Genomic DNA, 19686 nt, shown 5'->3' with positions numbered 1-19686 from the left:
TTATTAAGTCACATGCTAAGAAATATTTTTTATTCAGAAAGAGAACCGTATAAAAACAGACAGTAGCAATTCAAATTATAATGCAGTTGACTATAAGTTACATTTTCAAAGTATACAGAAATGTGAAATAATTAAATTATATATGGCATATTCTTCTGAATCATATATTTTAGAGTATTAGTTACTCAAGTTTGAAAGCTATAGCTTTTAATTTAAAAAAGTATGTAGTAAGTGTATAATCGTAATAATTCTAGGCTCCTGGCATGTATTAATGAACCAAACAGACTAAGATCTCTGTTCTTATGTAACTCTTACATTAGGCATTGAGAGACATGAGATATGAATTCTGTAGAGTAGGGTAATTCAGAGAATGCTTTGGAACGTGTGAGTGTGCTGAGGGAAAGTGCACCACAGAAGTCAGCATACTTAGTAGGTTAGGGGATCTCAGAGAAGACATTTGAATCAAGTCATGAAAAGGTGAGAAGTCTAGTCATACAGGTATGGGAATGAGCACTCCGCACAGAGTTAAAGATTGCTATAAAGGTAAAACCTTAACTGCCCTTCCCCTATAATCAGATTGATGACTACCTTAATTATCACCGGAGAACCTTCATCCAGAAACTAGTGGAAACAGATGCAGAGATCCATAGCCGAGCAATGAGTAGAACTCCTGCAGAACAGTTGTAGAGAGGGAGGGGTGATAATATGAGCAAAGGGGTAAAGACCATGTTAAGGAAACCCACAGGAACAGCTGACCCAAGCAAGTGGGAGCTCACTGACTCTAGACGGATACTTGGGGAACCTGCATAAAAACTGAACTAGGCCCCCTGAATGTGGGGGCCTCTCTCTCTCTCTCTCTCTCTCTCTCTCTCACTCTCTCTCTCTCTCTCCTGTCTTCTATTCCTATCCTGGCTCAATCTCCCTAGTTGCACGTGCTTTCCTCTCCTCCCCTTCTCTTTCTCCCAATTCTCTCTCCATTCACTGACCACCCCACTTCCCATGTGCTCTGGGGGACTTGTCCCTTACCCCTTCTGTGAGGAACTTTATATGAATCTCTTAGAATACACCTTGTATCCTAGTTCCTCTAGTGGTGTGAATTATAGGCTGGTGATCCTTTGCTCAAGGTGTAAAAATCCATATATGAGTGAGTACATACCATGTTCCTCTTTTTGTGACTGGGTTACCTCATTCAGGATGGTTTCTTCAAGTGCCATCCACTTGCCTGCGAATTTCAAGATTCCATTATTTTTTTTCCCTCAGAGTAGTATTCCATTGTGTAGCTGTGCCACATCTTCTTTATCCATTCTTCAGTTAAGGGGCATCTAATTTGCTTCCAGGTTCTTGCTATTACAAATAGTGCTGCTATGAACATAGTTGAGCACATGTCTTTGTTGCATGGATGTGGATCATTTTTTAAAGAGTCTGAGTCTCTGCTGAAAATGAAAAAAGTAAAAGCTGAGCAACCCACGAAAAATCTATGGTTAGGGTCAGTGAGATGGCTCAGTGTGTATAGGCACTAGCTTTCAAGTCTGATGCCCCAATATGATTTTCAGGAAGGAGGAAACCAACTCTAACACATTGTCATCTGAATTCCAAATGATTACAACATGTTCAGAATTGAGGTAAAAAGATGTCTATAGAGTGGAGAAGATTAGACACAGTCATATTGTAGACCCTCTTTGAAAATCTGGTTGGTACAATAGATTAGGTATAGAGTGTGTGGAAAAGAGGAGCAAAGTCCAACGTTTGGATCTAACAGCTGCAGAGAGATTTTCCCTCCCAGCCAAGATAGAGATACCCATAGGGGAATCAGGTCTGAAGGAATGACGTATCACTTAAGAGATGTTGCTGTTTAGTAGTCTGTAAGATATTGCCAGAGAGGCAATTGCATGTATGACTGGGATTAAGAAGGAGAACCAGCCTGGAGATAGGAAATTTGCATGTATTTATGTACTTAGTGGTAAATGATGTGGTTGAGAGCAACTTGAAATATTTTGAGGGTGAGAAGGAAAGCAAGCCAGTGAATATGCCTCCGACATTGCTTTTTTTCTGGCCAGCAAATCAGAAGACTGTGTGTCTGAAAGATTTCATTTTCTCATCCTTATTTTAACCATGCTTATGCTATTATGGCAAATATGGGTAAGTCCATTGACACCTGAGAAGCTGGCATAAGCATACCTATTTCTCCTGTGCTATTTAACTGGGATTGTTTCCACTAATAATAAGAAAACAAGGAGACTGGAAATGAACTTGTCAACAACTATAGTCTGTTAACAACAGCTTAGAGCACAGGACGTAGTTGCCTGATGTTAGCTATGAAACATCAAACAATTTAAAATCTAAATTTGGATAAATTTTTATAAACTAGTCATCATGGTTTTAGGTAGAAGCCTCATAGAAGGTAGTGATTGCAAGCAGCAAAATGGAAAGTCAAAGGTGTGTGTGTGTGTGTGTGTGTGTGAGAGAGAGAGAGAGAGAGAGAGAGAGAGAGAGACAGAGAAAGAGACAGAGACAGAGACAGAGAAACACACACAGAGAGAAACAAACACACAGAGAGAAACATAGTGAGAGAGAAACAGAGGGGGGAGGGAGGGAAGAAGAGGAGAAAGAAGGAGGGAGAGGGAGAGAAAGATTATGTAAATTCTGTTTATTGAAATCATTCAGAAGTTTTAATTCACACATTCTAGTATCTGGAAGCACATACCACTGCTGTTTGGAGAACTGAAAGCCTTTCCTAGTATTATCTAAACACTTGGGGGCAATATGAGTTTCTCTCCTGTGTGTATGTGCATGGAAGGGTAGAGTGGCTGAGTGGACAGTTGGCAGCCAATCCTTGAATTGATTGCATTCATTGTAAAACGAAGCAGAGGGTGGGGTCAGCAGTAGCATCCCCTAGGTGGCTGCCAAATGCCTTATTTGCATAAGTCTTCTGTGATGCTTGAGAGGTAAGAGAATGCTTATAATTGAGTATAGACTGTAAGAGTTCAGATCTGATTTTTCATCCTGTAATTGAAGACATCACAAAGAATTAGAGGTCAAATGCCTTGAAATCTTGCTCCGATTGTAAAGATTCTAAGAAGTAAGGCATTGTGGCAGGATTTGTGGCCTCTGAATATGTAGTTGAAGTGAATCATGGAGAGATTTTTAACACACTGAAATACCATAATGATAAGGGACCTTATTGTAATGTGTCTAATGTCTTGAGCTAAACCGATTCCATAATCTAAAACTGTCAAAATATTAAGATTGTAACTCTCCAAACTGAGATAAATTTCGATTATAATTTCAGAGGACTGTTAGTCTATATAGGCTAACAAAAACCTCTGAAAATATTATGTATTTAACATTTCTTGTTCTGAGAATAGAGTATTTTTTCTTTTGTTATGGATATCCCATTAGAGATGACCACTCAAACACAGTTCATAGCCTATTGAAAGTCTTCATTCTAGCCAGCTGGAAATATGCCCAAGTGTTTGAGGACCTACATGTAGCCCTGAGTGTTCAGAGCACAGGGTTTTTTAAGGTAAAATACACATACTAGCATCTCCCTGGCAGCTGAAGGGGGTGCTTTGCAGGAGCAAGCAGTTTAATAGGAGCTAAGGGAAACAGTTAGCTGGAGGGAGTTTTGTATATAAAGTTTAACAGAAGCTAAGTTAGCTGGGCATCTTGACCTTGGGTTCCTCCAATGGAGTTTGGTCATCTTCCATTGGATTCTCCATCAAGGTGTTCAAATTCAGTTAAACCTAACATGGACTCAGCAAGAGTAGTAGATGACGGAATATCTGCCCTGCCTTTCCCTGTCTCGTCTCACTTTCTTGTATTTAGAAGATTTTTCTTTTAATCTAAAATGAATTCAGATTTTAAAAATACAGGAATCTATGTCATCATGACTGAAGGGCATTTTAAACTGGCTAAACAATTAGCAATCTGAAACAAATTGTTTCTTCCCTCAAAAGTCAGATTTGGTAACTAGCTATATCCGTCGAAGGAATATATGTCTTGTGGATAAAGATCAGTATGGGGAATGCAATGCTGCCTTGGTATTTTTAGAATTTTGTCTAAATTTAGCTTGTTTAGTAACACTGACCTCTAATCCCTGATACTCAGGAAGCTGAGATGTTGAGGTAACAGGTTCCAGGGCAGCCTGGGTTACAGAGTTAGTTCAAGACTAGCTTGGGCAATTGAGTGAAAAGCAGGGTTGGGGGTACAGCAACGGTAGAGTGCTTGCCTAAGCTCAACCTCCAAGACCTAAAAAGAAATACAGCAATGCCTTTAAATATATACCTATATTAAAATTAATTCTAAGTGTATTGTATTTGAAGACTGGTATGCTTATGATTTAATTAAGCTTCAAAATTCAGAAAATCAGGTTTTTTTTTTCTCTCTTTCAGAAAGGTAGGGTAGCAAATGCAGATGGAAGAAATATGCCCCAAATGATACAATATTAAAACCAAACCACAGGGTCTTGGTATTAGATGACAGTTTTCTTCTGAAGACATGGCTTTGTAGTTTTCTATTTTCTTTCTTTTCTTTTTTCTTTTCTTTCTTTCATTTTTTTAAGGTTTGGCCTAGAAAACTACCCATGGTGTATAATATTCTACAATTCTTAGAAAATAGTCACTTCAAAGAATAAGAAAAATCTCTATGTGGCAGGCTTATTTGAAAGCTTTGTATAAATGCTTGGTCCTTCAGGGAGGAAAAACAGGATTTTGACTCTCAAATTCTTCAGAACTTCTCCAAGTTGGTGGTATTTTCAGAAGCCAGCCCCATGTAGATCAAACAGGCTGCATATGCTATTTCGGGATGAGTGAAAATTGTCAAAGATTTTTTTTTTCCCCCACTGCTATGAAATTTAAGTTACTGGGCATTACACCTTGTGAAAGTGAGATTGGAGTTCCAAGGCTGAGAAACCCTCATCCCTGGCTTCTAGCAGCTGCCTTCCTGCAAGTTGTCTTAATGCTGGCACAGCTTCTTCATGAAGCTGTGACAACAACATAAGCTTTGTGGTTCCCGTGGATATCTGCCTCACTGTTCTCTCTTGACCATCTAATGGCCATTCAGCAACACCAGATTGAGCCTTTCTACCAGGAGGAAGGTGCTGAGACTTTCATATGGCTCCTTTTCTTCCCTCGCTATGTTTACGTATTGATTTCAGAGTGTACTTGCTGGTGGAGTGAGCAATGTGTGTCTGTGTATGAACATTTCCATGTCCGTGTCTACCTGTATGATTTCTTTCAGAAGTGGAGAATTTTGCCATGCAGCTTTTCCTCTGACAAAACAGTTTATTACCACTGTCTCACCAGATACCTCTTAAAGTAGCCTGATTGGCCTTGATTTTGAGTAATGTAGCCAAATCACCAATAAAGTTCTTAAGGACCAGGCTAATGCTTGGGGGTGCTAGAACCTCAGGACATTCACATCTAGCAAAGTCTATGATGTCAAGCCTCGGTATCATAACCAGGCTTCTCTATTTAAAGCTGTGTTCGGCTTAAACCTTAAGTCATTCACGTCTAGTCTCAGATGGAGGTGTTTTCTGATATTGGCCACCGGATCCCTGGAGTGCTCTAAGCCCGGTTAACATGAGAGTAAGAATATCATCAACTCCTGCTTCCCTTGGAACTTAGCTATCTTGTCTACCTTCTGCATTTATTTTTGTGATGAAGGGCTCAAGGTACAGCAAATGAACCTGTACACACTTCCCATGTGTGTACAGCTTGAAGGGAATTTGGAATAAGGGAGATATCTAGAGGCCCCTCAGATCTCGTTCTGTATAAGCAGTAAAACATATGTGGTGGTTAATGATGTGAAAAGAGAGTCCATATCTTCTAGTAAGACAGCCAAAGCCACAGAAAACTCTGCTTGATTTTTAACCTATCAACACAGCAGCTGTTCCTATTTTTAAGCTCTCAGATGTCTTCACATGGTGAGGCCAAGGCTTTCAATAGCTTTTCTGCTATGGGAAAAGCTGCTGGCAATCATATTATTGATGCTGAAAAAAAAAATCAAATATTGAGGCCAGCATAGAATTTATGTGGGTATAGTTGAGCCTGTGGAAACCCAGTTAAAATAATTTCACCTTCCAGGGCCTTTTCAGGGCCCAAGGTTAATACTGATGGGGCTCACCAAGATTTGCCCTTAGATTGTGTTTTCGGTACGGTGTTTAATTTCCAGATATGATCTACCCTTTTATAATTAATAGTGCGTTGTGCTATCTATCATGCGCCCCAGGTGTATTGTCAGGGACATGGCGAAGCCTGCTGTCTGCAAAACACCAAGAAATGCTGAAAGCCAGCCCCATCAACCACCACTGTAAGTATGGCATTGGTTTTATTGACTGAAAATGTCACCTCTTACCCAGATCACTGGTTACAGATGTATTAATGACATTGCATATGGGAGTACATACACTAGTTTCTCTGGTGTGTATAATAGACAGGACACTACTATTCAGTTAGATGAAATTATCTGTAAACAGGAGCTCTGGGGAAAGTATCCTTGTTAAATGATGTTTATAATATATTACAGGAAGCAGACTAATTAGAAGAGAGGGAAATGTATCAGCAACTCTGACTTTAGTTTTTAGTTATTATTATTATTGATTGTGGAATGCATACGGCCTGGATCATTAGACTCCAGGAAGTGAGGGATCAAGGTATAGATGGGATGCCAAGTAGGGGCTGGGGTGTGTTAGAGAGGAATCGAGCAGTGGTCCACCATTTAAACAACACTGTTCAATGGCAATCTTAAGAGACTGGATGTCTATCTAGTTTCATCTTTCTTATTGCATTCCTAGGTGTAGGTAGAAATGTGAGTAAATATGACCAACAAAGGGTAACATCAAGGGTGGGAGAAGAAATTGAATAGGTAAACTTCTAGTTTCCCATATGCAGTTTGAGGAGTTTAAAAAAAAAATTGGAACTCTGCAGAATAACACGATGCATTCAATCCTCGGAATGTAAGTATTTTCCTAGTGAGAAAAGATGAAAATTTCTTTAAAATGCATAATCAGCAGCAACTTCCTTAGGAGAAACATCGTAGTTGCTGCTGGGAAATGTCTCCTTCCAAAGTTTATAGCAAAAACCTTATGAAGAAATGCATCTTCAGATCCATTTTTTTTACATCTCTTCAACTCTCTTAGAATTATTTTTTTAATGCAAAGTCAAAATTAAGTGATGAAGTGGTAAAAAAAAGTCTCTGAAGAGAAAATTAAATTCTTACAACTATTTCTATGGCAAGTTTTTATTAGCAGTGATGAAAATTAAACAAAAATCAGTGTTTTCTAAGTGCAATATGAATCTTTTCTGAGTATTGCATGTGCCATCGTACTCTGCAAGCTCCTCACTTCTTACCTAGTCAAAAATGAACATCTAAAGTGGGAGTTTGTATATTATCTATTTGATATCATCTCTTGGCTTTCCCCTTCAGCTTGGCCATTGAAATTCTTACGTTTATATGTTATGTACAAGAACAAATAATTTTAAGCATTTTAAGCTTAAGGATATAACATTTTACAGCAAATGTTAGGACACTTAGTGGATGTGCTAACAATTTTATCTCAATAAAAGACTTGAATATCAACTTCTGCATAATCAGTATTTTTCAGGAAGTAAAGTAGTTTTGACTTAACTATAATAAAAAGGATTTATTATTGCTTTGCTGAAGGCAAAAATTCATAAATACACAAGTGATTAAAGTACATATGTCCTTTATACTTAAACATTTGTGTTCATTATATAGTATTTTATTTCATGTACTTATAAAGGAATCTCATTGTTTTTGAGTCTTGTCTCAAAAATCCTAGGCTTAAGCTCTCCTCCTGCCTCAGTATCCCACCATAGAGGGACAGGCATGCGTCACCATGTATGGACTTTAAAACAATCCTCTCACCATAAAAATGCCTTTTCTTATGATGGAATTAGTCTTACTGTTTCCCAGAAAACTTTTGATCTTCTATGAATACCGTATGTTTTAAAACTTAATGTTGATTTAAAAGGTTTATCTCCCCCACCACACACACACTGGAATAGCTTTGTTTTATTTTATGTGTGTGAGTTCAGCTGTACACGTTCCTGTTTGTACACGTGTGTGCAGGTGTATGCAGATATTTAACTTCATAAATGTGAAGATCAGATTTGATGCCAGGTGTCTTTTTACTAACGCTCTCTACCTTACGTTTTTTGCTCTCTTTCTGGTGTGAGTGTGTGTGCACGTGCCTGGAGAGGTTCTGGTGTGTCCTCTCTATTATTCTCAGCTCTACCCACGTGAGACTAGGTCTCTCACTAAATAAGGTGCTAGGCTGGCAAGCCAGTTAGTGTCAGCCACCCTCCAGTCTCTTTGCCATTTAGTGCTGGAGTTACATGGTGGCCTTGCTAGGTGTTTTCATGTAGGTGCTAGGCATCAGAGCTCACCTCCTCATGCTCATGAAGCCAGCACTTGGCCCACTGCAATGGCTACAGATTGCCTCATTTTATTTATTTAGTTCTGGAGATTGAACCAAGCTGTGCACATGTAAGGCAATCCATGTATTATAGAGCTTCCTCCAAGCCCTGCATAGTTCCATTTTAACTGGCTTCATTCATTCCAAAGTTCATGTTCTCTTGAATATTAGGTACAAAGTAGCAAAGGTTGTCCTGTACATTTAAGACTTAGGCATTTTTTGGTATTATTGAGACATGGATTAAGTAGCCCTAGCTGTCTTGAAATTCACTGTGTAGACTAGGTTGTTCTCAAAATCACAGTGATCTATTTGCCCTCATCTCCCCAGTGCTGAGATTAAAAATATGATACTGGGCTAGAGAATCATTCCACCATTATTTTTCTTTCTCATTCCTTTTGTAGTAATTAAATTTCTTTATATAACTATAGTTGTGGAAACCAGTCGTAACTTAAGTTGAACATAATAAAATGTTCCCAGTGGTGTCTCTGGCTTAACTGGACGTGAACTAACAATTGTAGACTCTTTGTACCCTTCTTCCCACTCATGTATTTACCCACATTTTAGTTCTCTAATTAAGAAAGTAGACTGATCTGGTTTCTCACTTATTTTAATTTTTGTCAAAGGACTTTGTGATTTTGTGAATTAAATCCTCTGTTTTTGGAAAGGGCAAAAACAATTTAGAAGGGATTTTTTTGAGGACAAACTTTAGCTACAGGTGAGTTGAAATAGGTAAGTCATTCTGTTAGTGGGTCAGAAAAAAATCGACAAAAACCAGTGGCCAGAATTCGTTTTAAGAGTTTGAATGGAATAGAATAGAAAATGATAAGAGTACATCTTAGATTAGAATTTTAGGGCATAGCTTATTATTCAAGGTAAATGAGTTGAGATATAAAATTTAATATTCATCACATTAAGTTATGAGACTTTTGCTAATGTGGTTTAATTAGATTAGCAAATCAAATGTATGTGTATATGAAATTGCTATTCTTTGGTAGAAGTGTGGAAAATGGAGTATGAATGTGATGTAAACCCGAACCAGTGACAAATCAATCAACAGCCTTTTGCAATAGTTCATGGAGGGATGCAGAGGCCTTAGAGAAGGCATTCAAAACCTGACGCATTTGAGAGCCAGGATTTAGTGCGTGTGAACTGTACTTTCTGGTCAAGTAAATGTATTCTTAAGGAAATAATTTAGTGGAACTACCATATTCATGCTTGAATAATAGACACAATGACCAAGGAATTGAGTTAAAGTTATAAACCAAATCTAAAATAGATGGTTTAGTGATTTTTGTGATATGTATAAATAATGCAGGTTTTATAAATATAACATACAATTGATGCTATCTTAAGTACAGCAGTAGATGACGTCACAAAGGTTCTTTAGGTTAAAACACAAGAGTTGGAGGAGGAGGATTTGTATAAACGAGTCCACACAAAAATAGGATAAGGAAGAATATTTCCAGCTTAGTGGAGAAATCACAGACTAACAAAACAGAATATCCAGAAACAAGGTAGTGCAGAGATTCATGAGGGACATTCAACTTGTTACATGAAACACAAAATCAAGAAATAACCACATGAGTTAAAAAGACACCATGATTTGGGGTCATGTAGGGGTGATTAATAGCACTGGTATAGAAGTTTGACATGATAAGGGGGTAGAAATGGTGTATTTATTTGGGTTTGAAAGGGAAATGAGATGCCAGAAGCATAAGATGGTACATGAAGAACACTATCCTGAGTGCAAAATGAGTTCAGGAGAGTTAGCATCTGCATGGTTGACCAATTGGAGCAGAGTACTACACATCTGTATTTCTATGTGTTCTCTTATTTAAGACTTAGAGAGACACATGTCAACGTGGTTTATATTTTGATAGCTTCATAAACTATTCAGTGATTCTATTAATATATTACAGAAATGCCACTCAATCATGTTTTAAGAATGCTTCATACGGTATTCTTTAGTCAAAGAAGCAAATATATCAAAATATTAGTGGAATTCAACAAATTGTCTTATATCTACTGTTCCTCAGGTAAAGGGTATGTAGGTAAATTAAGATGGAATCCTTGCTTAAAGGGTTTCTTGTCAAGTTATAGAAGAGGAGGAAATTACATAATCCAGTAAATTATAATGCCTCATGACAACTGCAACTCTAGAAATCTGTTTAAGAGAAGAGACAGTCTATTTCAGTGTTTCTCAACCTGTGGGTTTCTACTCCTTTTGGGAGGGATGCACATCAAATATCATACATAACAATTATTTACACTACAATACATAATAGTAGCAATATTTCAGTTATGATATAGCAATGGAGTAATTTTGTGATTGGGCGTTCACCACAGTATAAAATATTACGTTAAAAGGCCACAGTGTTAGGAACCTTGAGAATCACTAGTCTATTACCTTTTGCTTTAGTTTGACCAGAGAAGGGTTTAAAGAGCCTGTGAGACTTCATATGGACTCTAAGTTTAATGGTTAGGAAAATTAGGGGTATAGTTTTCTGGGAGAGAATAGCTGCTCAAAACATCAGACTGTACTGGAGTAATTTCAAACATGCTCTCATTATTGGAGCCTATGACTAAATGCTACATTTTTCTCTAACTTCTTATTGAGGTTACTCTTAGTAGTGCCTGAAAGCTCTATCCCAACCTGATGGAGCTGGTGATCAGGTCTTTTATGGGTTCTTCTTATTCTAGATATATGATCCGTGACCAAGTATTCCTCTCATAGGGAAACCATTTATGTGGTCTCAGAATTCCCTGTGGCCATTCTTTATTCTCTCTGTTGCCTCTTTTCTAGAAATCACCTTGAGAGCAAGGATAATCAGTATACTACATACACTTAATCTTTCTAGGTACCACCTGCACTGAGGACTTTGATACAGGCAAATGTGCTACACACACATCTTTGCCTTTCTCCAGTGCTCTAGATGAGTCAGCCTTGAAGTGAGGAGAAGGCTGCCTTTGCCACTTTCTTTAAATAGGCTTACTTTTTCAGATCTCAAGGGCATGGCTTTTTTCAGCAATAACAAATTTTGTCAAGCCTTAATCATAACACAGAGACTTCTGAGGACCAACATATATGGGTCGAGAACCAATTTAATCATTTAGATTAAATTACAGTAGTATATATTTAACTTACATTTAAAATAGTCAACCTCAAACACTAAAAATATAACACCAGGCAATATTCCCATACATGTGTGTGTGTGTGTGTGTGTGTGTGTGTGTGTTGTGGTCATATATTTAAAATCATATATTTAATGTCACACTTACATCTCTGATACTAAACCCAAATGTCTCTGCAAGTGTAGACATACATTCTTGTCACTGCCATTGTGTGTTCAAACTCTGCATATCACACATGACCTTTAGTTTATGTGGCCAGTTGTGTAGAGCTAAGCCTTGCTGTGATGGTGGATCACACAAAAGAACAGATACTACACAGGCACAGTGTTAGTATGTAGACATTTCCCCTTATTGAATGCGATGATTCCTTCCAAAGTCTGAGATCGGCCATTTTAGTACTGGAAGCTCACTGTTCACTATTTTAGAACCTTCATCCCTCTGTCCCTTCTGAGCTGTGTCGTCTTTTCTGCCCCTGAAGTTATTCAAATTTTCTGCTCAGTCTTTTCCCAAACACGTTTGATTTTTTTATCTCAGCACAGATGTGGTCCACCCCTTCAGTTAAATCATGTTAAATCAGCTTTGATGCAAAGGAGGCATTGAGAGGAAGGGAAGTGGATGTCTTCAGCTGGGAGCAGTGTGTGCAGTAGGATAAGCAATTCATCACTTCCTCTGCAATGAGTTGGCCTGTTCAGGCTCCTCTCAGCAAATACCTGTCTGCATGGAATAATGTCAGGATCTAGATAGCATCCAGATCATTGCAGAGCTTAGAGGATGGGAGGGAATCTAAACCATGAAGAAAGTATCAAGCGGCTCAAGTGAATGAATGGAGTGGTAGAAGGCAATGCTGGGAAGTTATTTAAAGAGGTTGCTCACAGAAGATTCTAATAGGTGGTGGGCATTTGGAGAGAGGCTTGGAAGTTAGATGTCAACCCTGTGAAGAGCTAGGGGAAGGGAATTCCAGGAAGAGATCATGTTGTGTACAACACTCCCAATCAAGTTGATACATGTACAATATGTGTTTAAGAAGCTGAAGGAAGTCCAAAGAAAGCAAGAAGGACATCAGTGAATTAGACAAGCATGTCCAATAGCAAGGCCTTGGAGGCCTTTGAATCTGTGGAAAGCTTAAATGAAGACGCTATTCAGAGAGGGAAAATCATGACATAGTGCAAGTCATAAATAGGCTGGCAGAAAGTAAGGTAGTCATGGGGACACAATCGTGGCTGCGGGGAGAGATAAGGTGAAGCAAACAAGTGTAATTTAGTCATGAAATTGTTCAAGCAGTGAAGTTGGCTTTTCTGCTGATGTGGTGAACACCACAACCAAAAGCTACTTGGAGAAGAAAGGGTTTATTTGACTTAGCACTTCCTTCTTGGAGGCGGATGGGTTGTTTTGACTTAACACTTCATTTCTTAACCCATCATTACTATATGAAGTCTGAGCAGGAACTCAAAGGCAGAAGCCAGGAGGTAGAAACGGCAGTGAAAGGCTGCTAACTGGTCCCTGATCACCACCTCACCTCCTCTTCTTCTTTCCCCTCCTCCTTCTGGCCGGCATCCTCTTTAGTGTGTGTGACAGCTGGTCTGTCCTGAAACTCATTTTGTACACCAGGCTGGCCTGAACTCACAGAGGTCTGCCTGCCTATGCCTCCCAAGTGCTGGGAATAAAGTAGCTTCAGCTACTCTTCTTATTACAAACTAGGACTACCTCCCAGGAAGGACAACATCCACAGTCCCACATAAATCACCAGTAATGGCTCTTCTTGGATGATATGGTCACAAGCCATTCTAATGGAGTAATCCTTCAGTTGAAGCTCACACATCCCAGATGACTCTAGTTTGTGACAAATTGATCATAAAGACTAACCAGGACCCAGGGAGGGGACTTCTGAGCACAGTGTGCCGTCGAGAGTGCCTTGTGTTCTCCAAGTCAAAATTACACTGATGTATTTCCCCATAAAGGTGTAAACTTGTACACAAATGTGGAACACATGTGAAACTAAATATAGAAGGAATCTTATTATTATTACTTTAGGAATTTATTGTACAATTTCAATCTTGCAAATTGAAAAAATACCTATGGATAGGAAAATTAAATATAAAATGAAAGTATCAGATTTTTCCCACTTTAAACAGCTTCATTTTGGGCTTTGTTTTCTTTACCATGATGCACTGTTGAGACAGAAGATTTAATAATTTTGTCATTGTTTGAACAGAACACTTCTGTGAAAATAATTATTTAATAATGTATACAAGATAAAGTATTTCAATTTTAAACAGATACATGTTTTACTAAGTAAAATCTAGTTAAGCAGAAATAGGACATGTATATCATAAGCAAAAAAAAAACTTTTAGTCATATATTCTATATTCTATCACAAATAGATGTTGTTTTCAGGGACATGTTTTCCATGTATTATTTTTGGTGAGAAGATTCTGTCACAATTATGAGGCATTTTCTATATACAATGTAAGATAATCAGTGTCATAGTACTGGTACCATGTGTGGTAGAGATCAATATAAATTTTCTATTGCTATTAGAAGCAATAAGAGATCCAAGTAGAAAATTATATATTTTTTTCTCATTTAGAATGAAATCAGAACAGCCAGTAACTTGAAAATAAAGAATATGAGGAACACTGACATTTCCAATTCATGGTTATAATTAGAAAGTGACAGAACTTTAAAAAAAATGTGTGGCTTTCATAGTCTTCCTTTTCTTTTTGTGATTTGCAGGCTAATACACATCCTTCTATGCCAATTCACCAAGTCTCCCTGAGCCCCTCTTTTCTGCTGCATCCCTGTTAATAATAACATTGTGTTTCTTTCTGCATGCTCAGTGCAAGATAACATATTCAATTTTTTGTCTGTTACTTCTTCAGTCCTATAAAAGTGTTATGTGTTGTCTCTAGCTGGGTAGTCCTTGGTTACTTTCACCCCCTTAGCCTTGTTGATAGCTATGGGCCATGTCTTACTGATTTTGTGTAGTCCTTGTTTTGGTGACCCTTAACTTAGAGGTCTTGTTGGCCTGTGCTCCAGCTTCCTTTCTCGGTCTCTCTTACTCTCTCTCTCTCCCTCTCTCCCTCCCCCACTCTCTCCATCTCTTTCTGTCTGTGTTTCTCTGTGTTACTGTCTCTCTCTATCTCAGTCCCTCTGAGTCTCTGTAGAGAATATCTGAGCCCAAATGCCTCTGTTATTCTGTAGAGTATCTTCTCCTGTTCTTGAACTCCATTCTTTTCTTGAGTGTATCAGTGAGCAGACATGCACAGGCCACTTTTAAACCTGGTGTTCAGGGTTTGTCTCAAGCTGCCGCTGCTTAGAGATTCTCTACCCCTCCCATTCTTCTCACACACCTTTATACAAGATCATTTTCCATGGGCAAAAGAACAAAGGTTTGTACGAAGATGTCCTGGAGACTCTGAGTGTGCAAGCCCACACAGATTTTGGTTGGTCTAATTTCACAGGAGGCTTCTATTAGCCCCATTATGTATGTAGCAGTTGAGATTTGGTGACATATATTCTTGATCTGAATGTGGAAGACAAAGCACGCTTACCAGTTATTGTCACTAGGGTTCCCAGTAGGTAAAAGTAGACCAAGATCTAGAATATAGGTGGTATGTGGGTCATGAACACATGAATTTAAATCATGGGGATGGTTAGTATATACTATAAAAGCTGTAGATTGAATGTGAGCCCTAAGAGTTCATGTATTAGAAAACTAACCACAAATTCATGTTAAATCCCATGTGTGGTTTTTCTTGGGATGGGGGCGTGATAATCTTGGTTAGATAAACTCAGAAGTTAGAAGAGAGTGTTAGGCCACCTGGAACTGGAGTTATGTATGGTTGTAAACCATCATATGAGAACTGAGAACCATATCTGGGTCTTCTGAAAAACCAGTAAGTGTTTTGGTGCCGTATATTTTATCACATCAACAGAAGGCTTATTCTCTAGATAATAAAAAGAAAATGGATGTTACCACATTTGAAGTTTTGTGGATGAAATGAAAGGAATGTAGAAAAAGTTGATGTTTATGCTGGTAAAGCCTTATATAATATTCACCTGTTTTTTCTAAAGTAACTGGATAATATCTACTAGGTTGTATTCTCATTCATCAAGATTTTTATCCAGGTCTTAAGTATTCTCATACTGGCATAATTTGGAAATAATATTTATCCAACCCAGAATAGTGTAGGTTTCACCTTTTCATCTCTATTTTTTCATTATTGAAAGGAGTAGACATTATAGAGACAGTATTGGAAAGTATGGCTCTTGTGTGGATGTATATAAAATTCTCCCTAATACACATACATAGAATAATTGAGAAGTACCACTAATGCTCAGTACAAATATTGATTAATTGAGATATGTGATAATTGCCTGAGTAAAGAGTAATGCGAACACCACTGAACTGAACTTCATTTTTAAGACTGTTGAACAGAGGCTGCAAAGTGAAGATAATATTGGTAATATTATTATTAGAAAGTTATTGAGCCTCGGGGCCCAGGCTGGTTGCTCTGTGACTCACCACTAAATCTGCTGTGCCTCTACAGAGTCATTTGTTCAAATGTGAATGGTCTGCCTGTGCCATGGAAATAGATGGTTGTTGTACAAAACAGGAAGCTTATGGCCAAAGGAGAATCTGTACTCCCTGTCTGGTACTGCACTGGAATTGAGAAGAAAGTGATAAGGAAAATGAAAAGATTATCTTAGAGCCATGGGCAAGCATGCATAACATCATTATTTGTTCAGTGAAAAATAAGAAAGATAAACAAATGCACTCACCTCTTATGCATGCAATAGGCACATTGCAAATATATCTGATCTCTTCATTAACTTTAGATACCATTAGTAGTTACATATAATTGAGATTATTTGGTAGATAAATACAAGAGATAAAATGCCAAAGCAGATCTTTTATATCTTATTTAACTTCTAGTAACATTGATTACCATTGTTTTCCAATAACCTGTACATGTAGGATGTATTTCAACATTCATTAATTTTTATTCACATACACAATATTAGAAACACAAATGAACAAGTGTATTTTACATTGAGAGACAAGTAGAGAGACCAGTTACACACATCACAACAAGGCTAGGGAACAGCCCACAATTTTTCATGAAAGCTTAAAAAAGTAGTATCCATTCTAAAACAGTAGATCAAGTAAATTTACTAGGGTCAGGAACACATGATATTTTGCTTCACACTCTATGATATATACTGTCTGAAAATTTCTCTAATTATATGATATATAAAATTTGAGCATTACCTATGTCCTACTTCTATAAATTACAGAATGAGGAAATGAAGCCTCATAAAATAATGGAAAAAACCCCATTGATATGCCTTCAAGTAATTTATCATCATATTTTACAAGGTGAAAAATGGTTTAATGGAAAATAGATGGTTAAATCCATGGCTAGGTGTTAAGTAGAGTAAAATGGTACTTTGTAATATCAGTAAAAAGTTATGTAATAATATACATACAAACTTAGCAATCTTTACTTCAACAATGAGTTGTAATCACATGAGAAGGAAAGATGATGGAACCCTTGGCTGAGAAAATAAATTAAGCACATGATTTGAAGTGTGATCGAAGCCACCAGGCAAATGAAGCCTTGGTACATAGTTTGACTTACAGACCTGTCAAAGGTGGTTGGCACTAGTTTGTTAATGTCCTTAAAGTCTACACTCTAGAAACTAGTATTGTACATGGAGGTATCCTCGTGAAAGGCCTGCTTCTGGATAACAAATCTGTAGGAAGTATACATAATGGATGAGGATAGGGTATTCCTGGAGAGAAAAGAGCCAATTAGCACAAGACTGAAATAGACCAGACATGGTTATTAATAGGAAGGATAATTACAGTGGTTACAGAGAAGATGGATGAATGAGTTCTGAAAGGAGAAAGGGCAGACCCTGGTGACAAGGGACTGCTTCCATGAAGAGAGTGGGAGTACAGGCTGGGGGCCTTTTCTGAGAATAGGACTCAGCCTAGGAAAGACTGAAAAGCCATGAGGTACAAAAGTACCCCAAATATTCATGTCTCTTCTGATCCTCTGGAGGGCTCCACGAGGGAAGAAAATGTTGACATCATGGTGGGACCCTCCATATGGGGCCACCAAGGAGAAGGGCAGCACATGCCAGTTGAAGGTGTGAATTATGACTGTATTGGGAGAGCATCCATCCAATCTTAGCCCTGGGCTATTGACTCTGCTCATGAGAACTCCACCTATAAATTACTCAACCCTCACAAATGCTATCAAATGCCACTGCTGTCTGGGAACTGAAACCCAAAGGTGTGAATTAGTTGCCTGTGTGCATCCACCCTCTCATGGTGAAGGTAGAATTTGAGTTCAGGTAGGTTGATTCCAAAGCCTGTGCTCATACTTCGTAAGTATCCCTACTGCTGATTCATTTAAGCATCCCAAGTGAGGATCTATAGAGGGCTTCTGATTCCTTCATCCAGGGATAGGAAACAACCAGGGTTAGAAAAAGTGGTCCCCATTCAAAGGGCCATTCTTTAAAGGAAAATAGAGTATTCGTTCTTTGAGGGGTTTGAGTTTCCGACAAATTTTCATCATATTCACCCCTTCCCACCCCACTTCCTTACCCATCTGCTTTGTGTCCAAAAACAAAAACAAAACAAAAATTTTCAGGTAGTAATTTATGCTACCCAGATATCCCTGCATGTGGTCTCTCATCTGTGGGCTGTGGGTGTTAGCTTTAAATCTTTAGTTAAATGTTATCTTAAATCTTTAGCTGTGTGTTTCTTTTGGAATACCTGTAGAGGTCAGAAAGTTGCTAAGAGGCTGTGGTAAAGAACTATAAAGGAAATGGAGCTGCAAAGCACTGGTACAAAGGGGCAGATGGGAATAATGGAATAGGAAGGGTTAAGCTGGTTTAGGGAGTAGAGGGTAGGATAGAGAAGGGAATATTGGAAGAAATACATTTCAGTAAAGACATTTTGAAAAGAATATATGGAGACCTCTTAGTGTAGAATCAGAACACACACACATGTATATATATATACATATATATGTATATATATACATATATATAGTGCATGTATACACAGAGTATACACTATATAGATCTTCATATATATATATATGTATATATATATATATATATATATATACATATATATATATATGAATTAAGATGGCATCACCCTATAACACAGTGATAATGCAGTTACTAAATAACAACCACTAACTCTACTAAAAAGCCCAATACCAGGAATGTGTTACTTCTTTTGGGGTTGTTGGCCACTGATTTCCAATAAGCTCCCAAGCATTACAGGCTATTAACAGTCCCCTGATTATCCTGTAGAATATGTTGGTAAGGTCCCACTGATGAGGACACTACATTCTAAAGCCATAGATGCAACCGGTGAAACCAGATGGAATCCAGCTAGTTCATCCCTGGGAAGTTTCATTCCTACCGGGTAGCTTTAATAGTTCTAGAAGGCACTATGCACGTGAACTGAGGAGAGAAGTGACCATCAGTCATCCTCAGAGGTAAACCCTGCCAGCTGCAACAATAACTGGCCTGTCATAATATTCCAGCAGATACAAAAATCCATTCTTCCATGTTGGCACAGTCTAACATCAGCTAGGAATCTGCTCCCTGCAGCATTCTGCCCAAGGCATAGTGGATTCATAGAAGATATGCCATCTGAGAGAACTGAAGTATATGCAAGGCTTTGACTGGTGACACATCATAGGGAACTTTTTTTTTTATGAAGTAAGCAGGCTTCTATTTTGTTTTCTAGGAGAGGTTAACATTATTCCTTAATCCTGAAATACTTGCACTAGTTATTTTGTAAACTCTAGTGTGCCACGTTGTGACATATTTTACCCATCTCTGAGAGGATTTTCTGAAAAGTAAATTCATTTTCTTGCTTGTATATTTTCTCCCTACCTGCGATTCTCCTAGGAATCATTTGCACTGTATAGATGTCTTTGATCTACTGCACTACAAGAATAATATATGCTACATCATTGAGGTTGGCACAAATTGTTTTTCAAAATTTGCACTGTGATGTGATTAATGAGTACCAATTTACAGATGATTATAAGATAGATTCTTTTATATCCCACATTAATAAC

General features: G+C 38.0%; 1 protein-coding gene across 1 annotated transcript in view; it reads left to right on the top strand.

Annotated features, from left to right (window-relative positions):
* Rims1 (regulating synaptic membrane exocytosis 1) overlaps window positions 1-19686 on the top strand; it is a 419282-nt gene that overhangs the window by 74530 nt on the left and 325066 nt on the right. The window contains exon 2 of the mRNA XM_051204313.1: window positions 6229-6309. Within this exon, the coding sequence (XP_051060270.1) occupies window positions 6229-6309 (81 nt within the window). The remainder of the gene's footprint in view (window positions 1-6228; window positions 6310-19686) is intronic.

This window comes from Phodopus roborovskii, unplaced genomic scaffold (genome assembly GCF_943737965.1).
Source record: "Phodopus roborovskii unplaced genomic scaffold, PHOROB, whole genome shotgun sequence".
In the NCBI taxonomy this organism is placed as follows: domain Eukaryota; kingdom Metazoa; phylum Chordata; class Mammalia; order Rodentia; family Cricetidae; genus Phodopus; species Phodopus roborovskii.
Note: the sequence above shows the minus strand (reverse complement) of the source record. Positions and strands in the feature narration are given on the sequence as shown.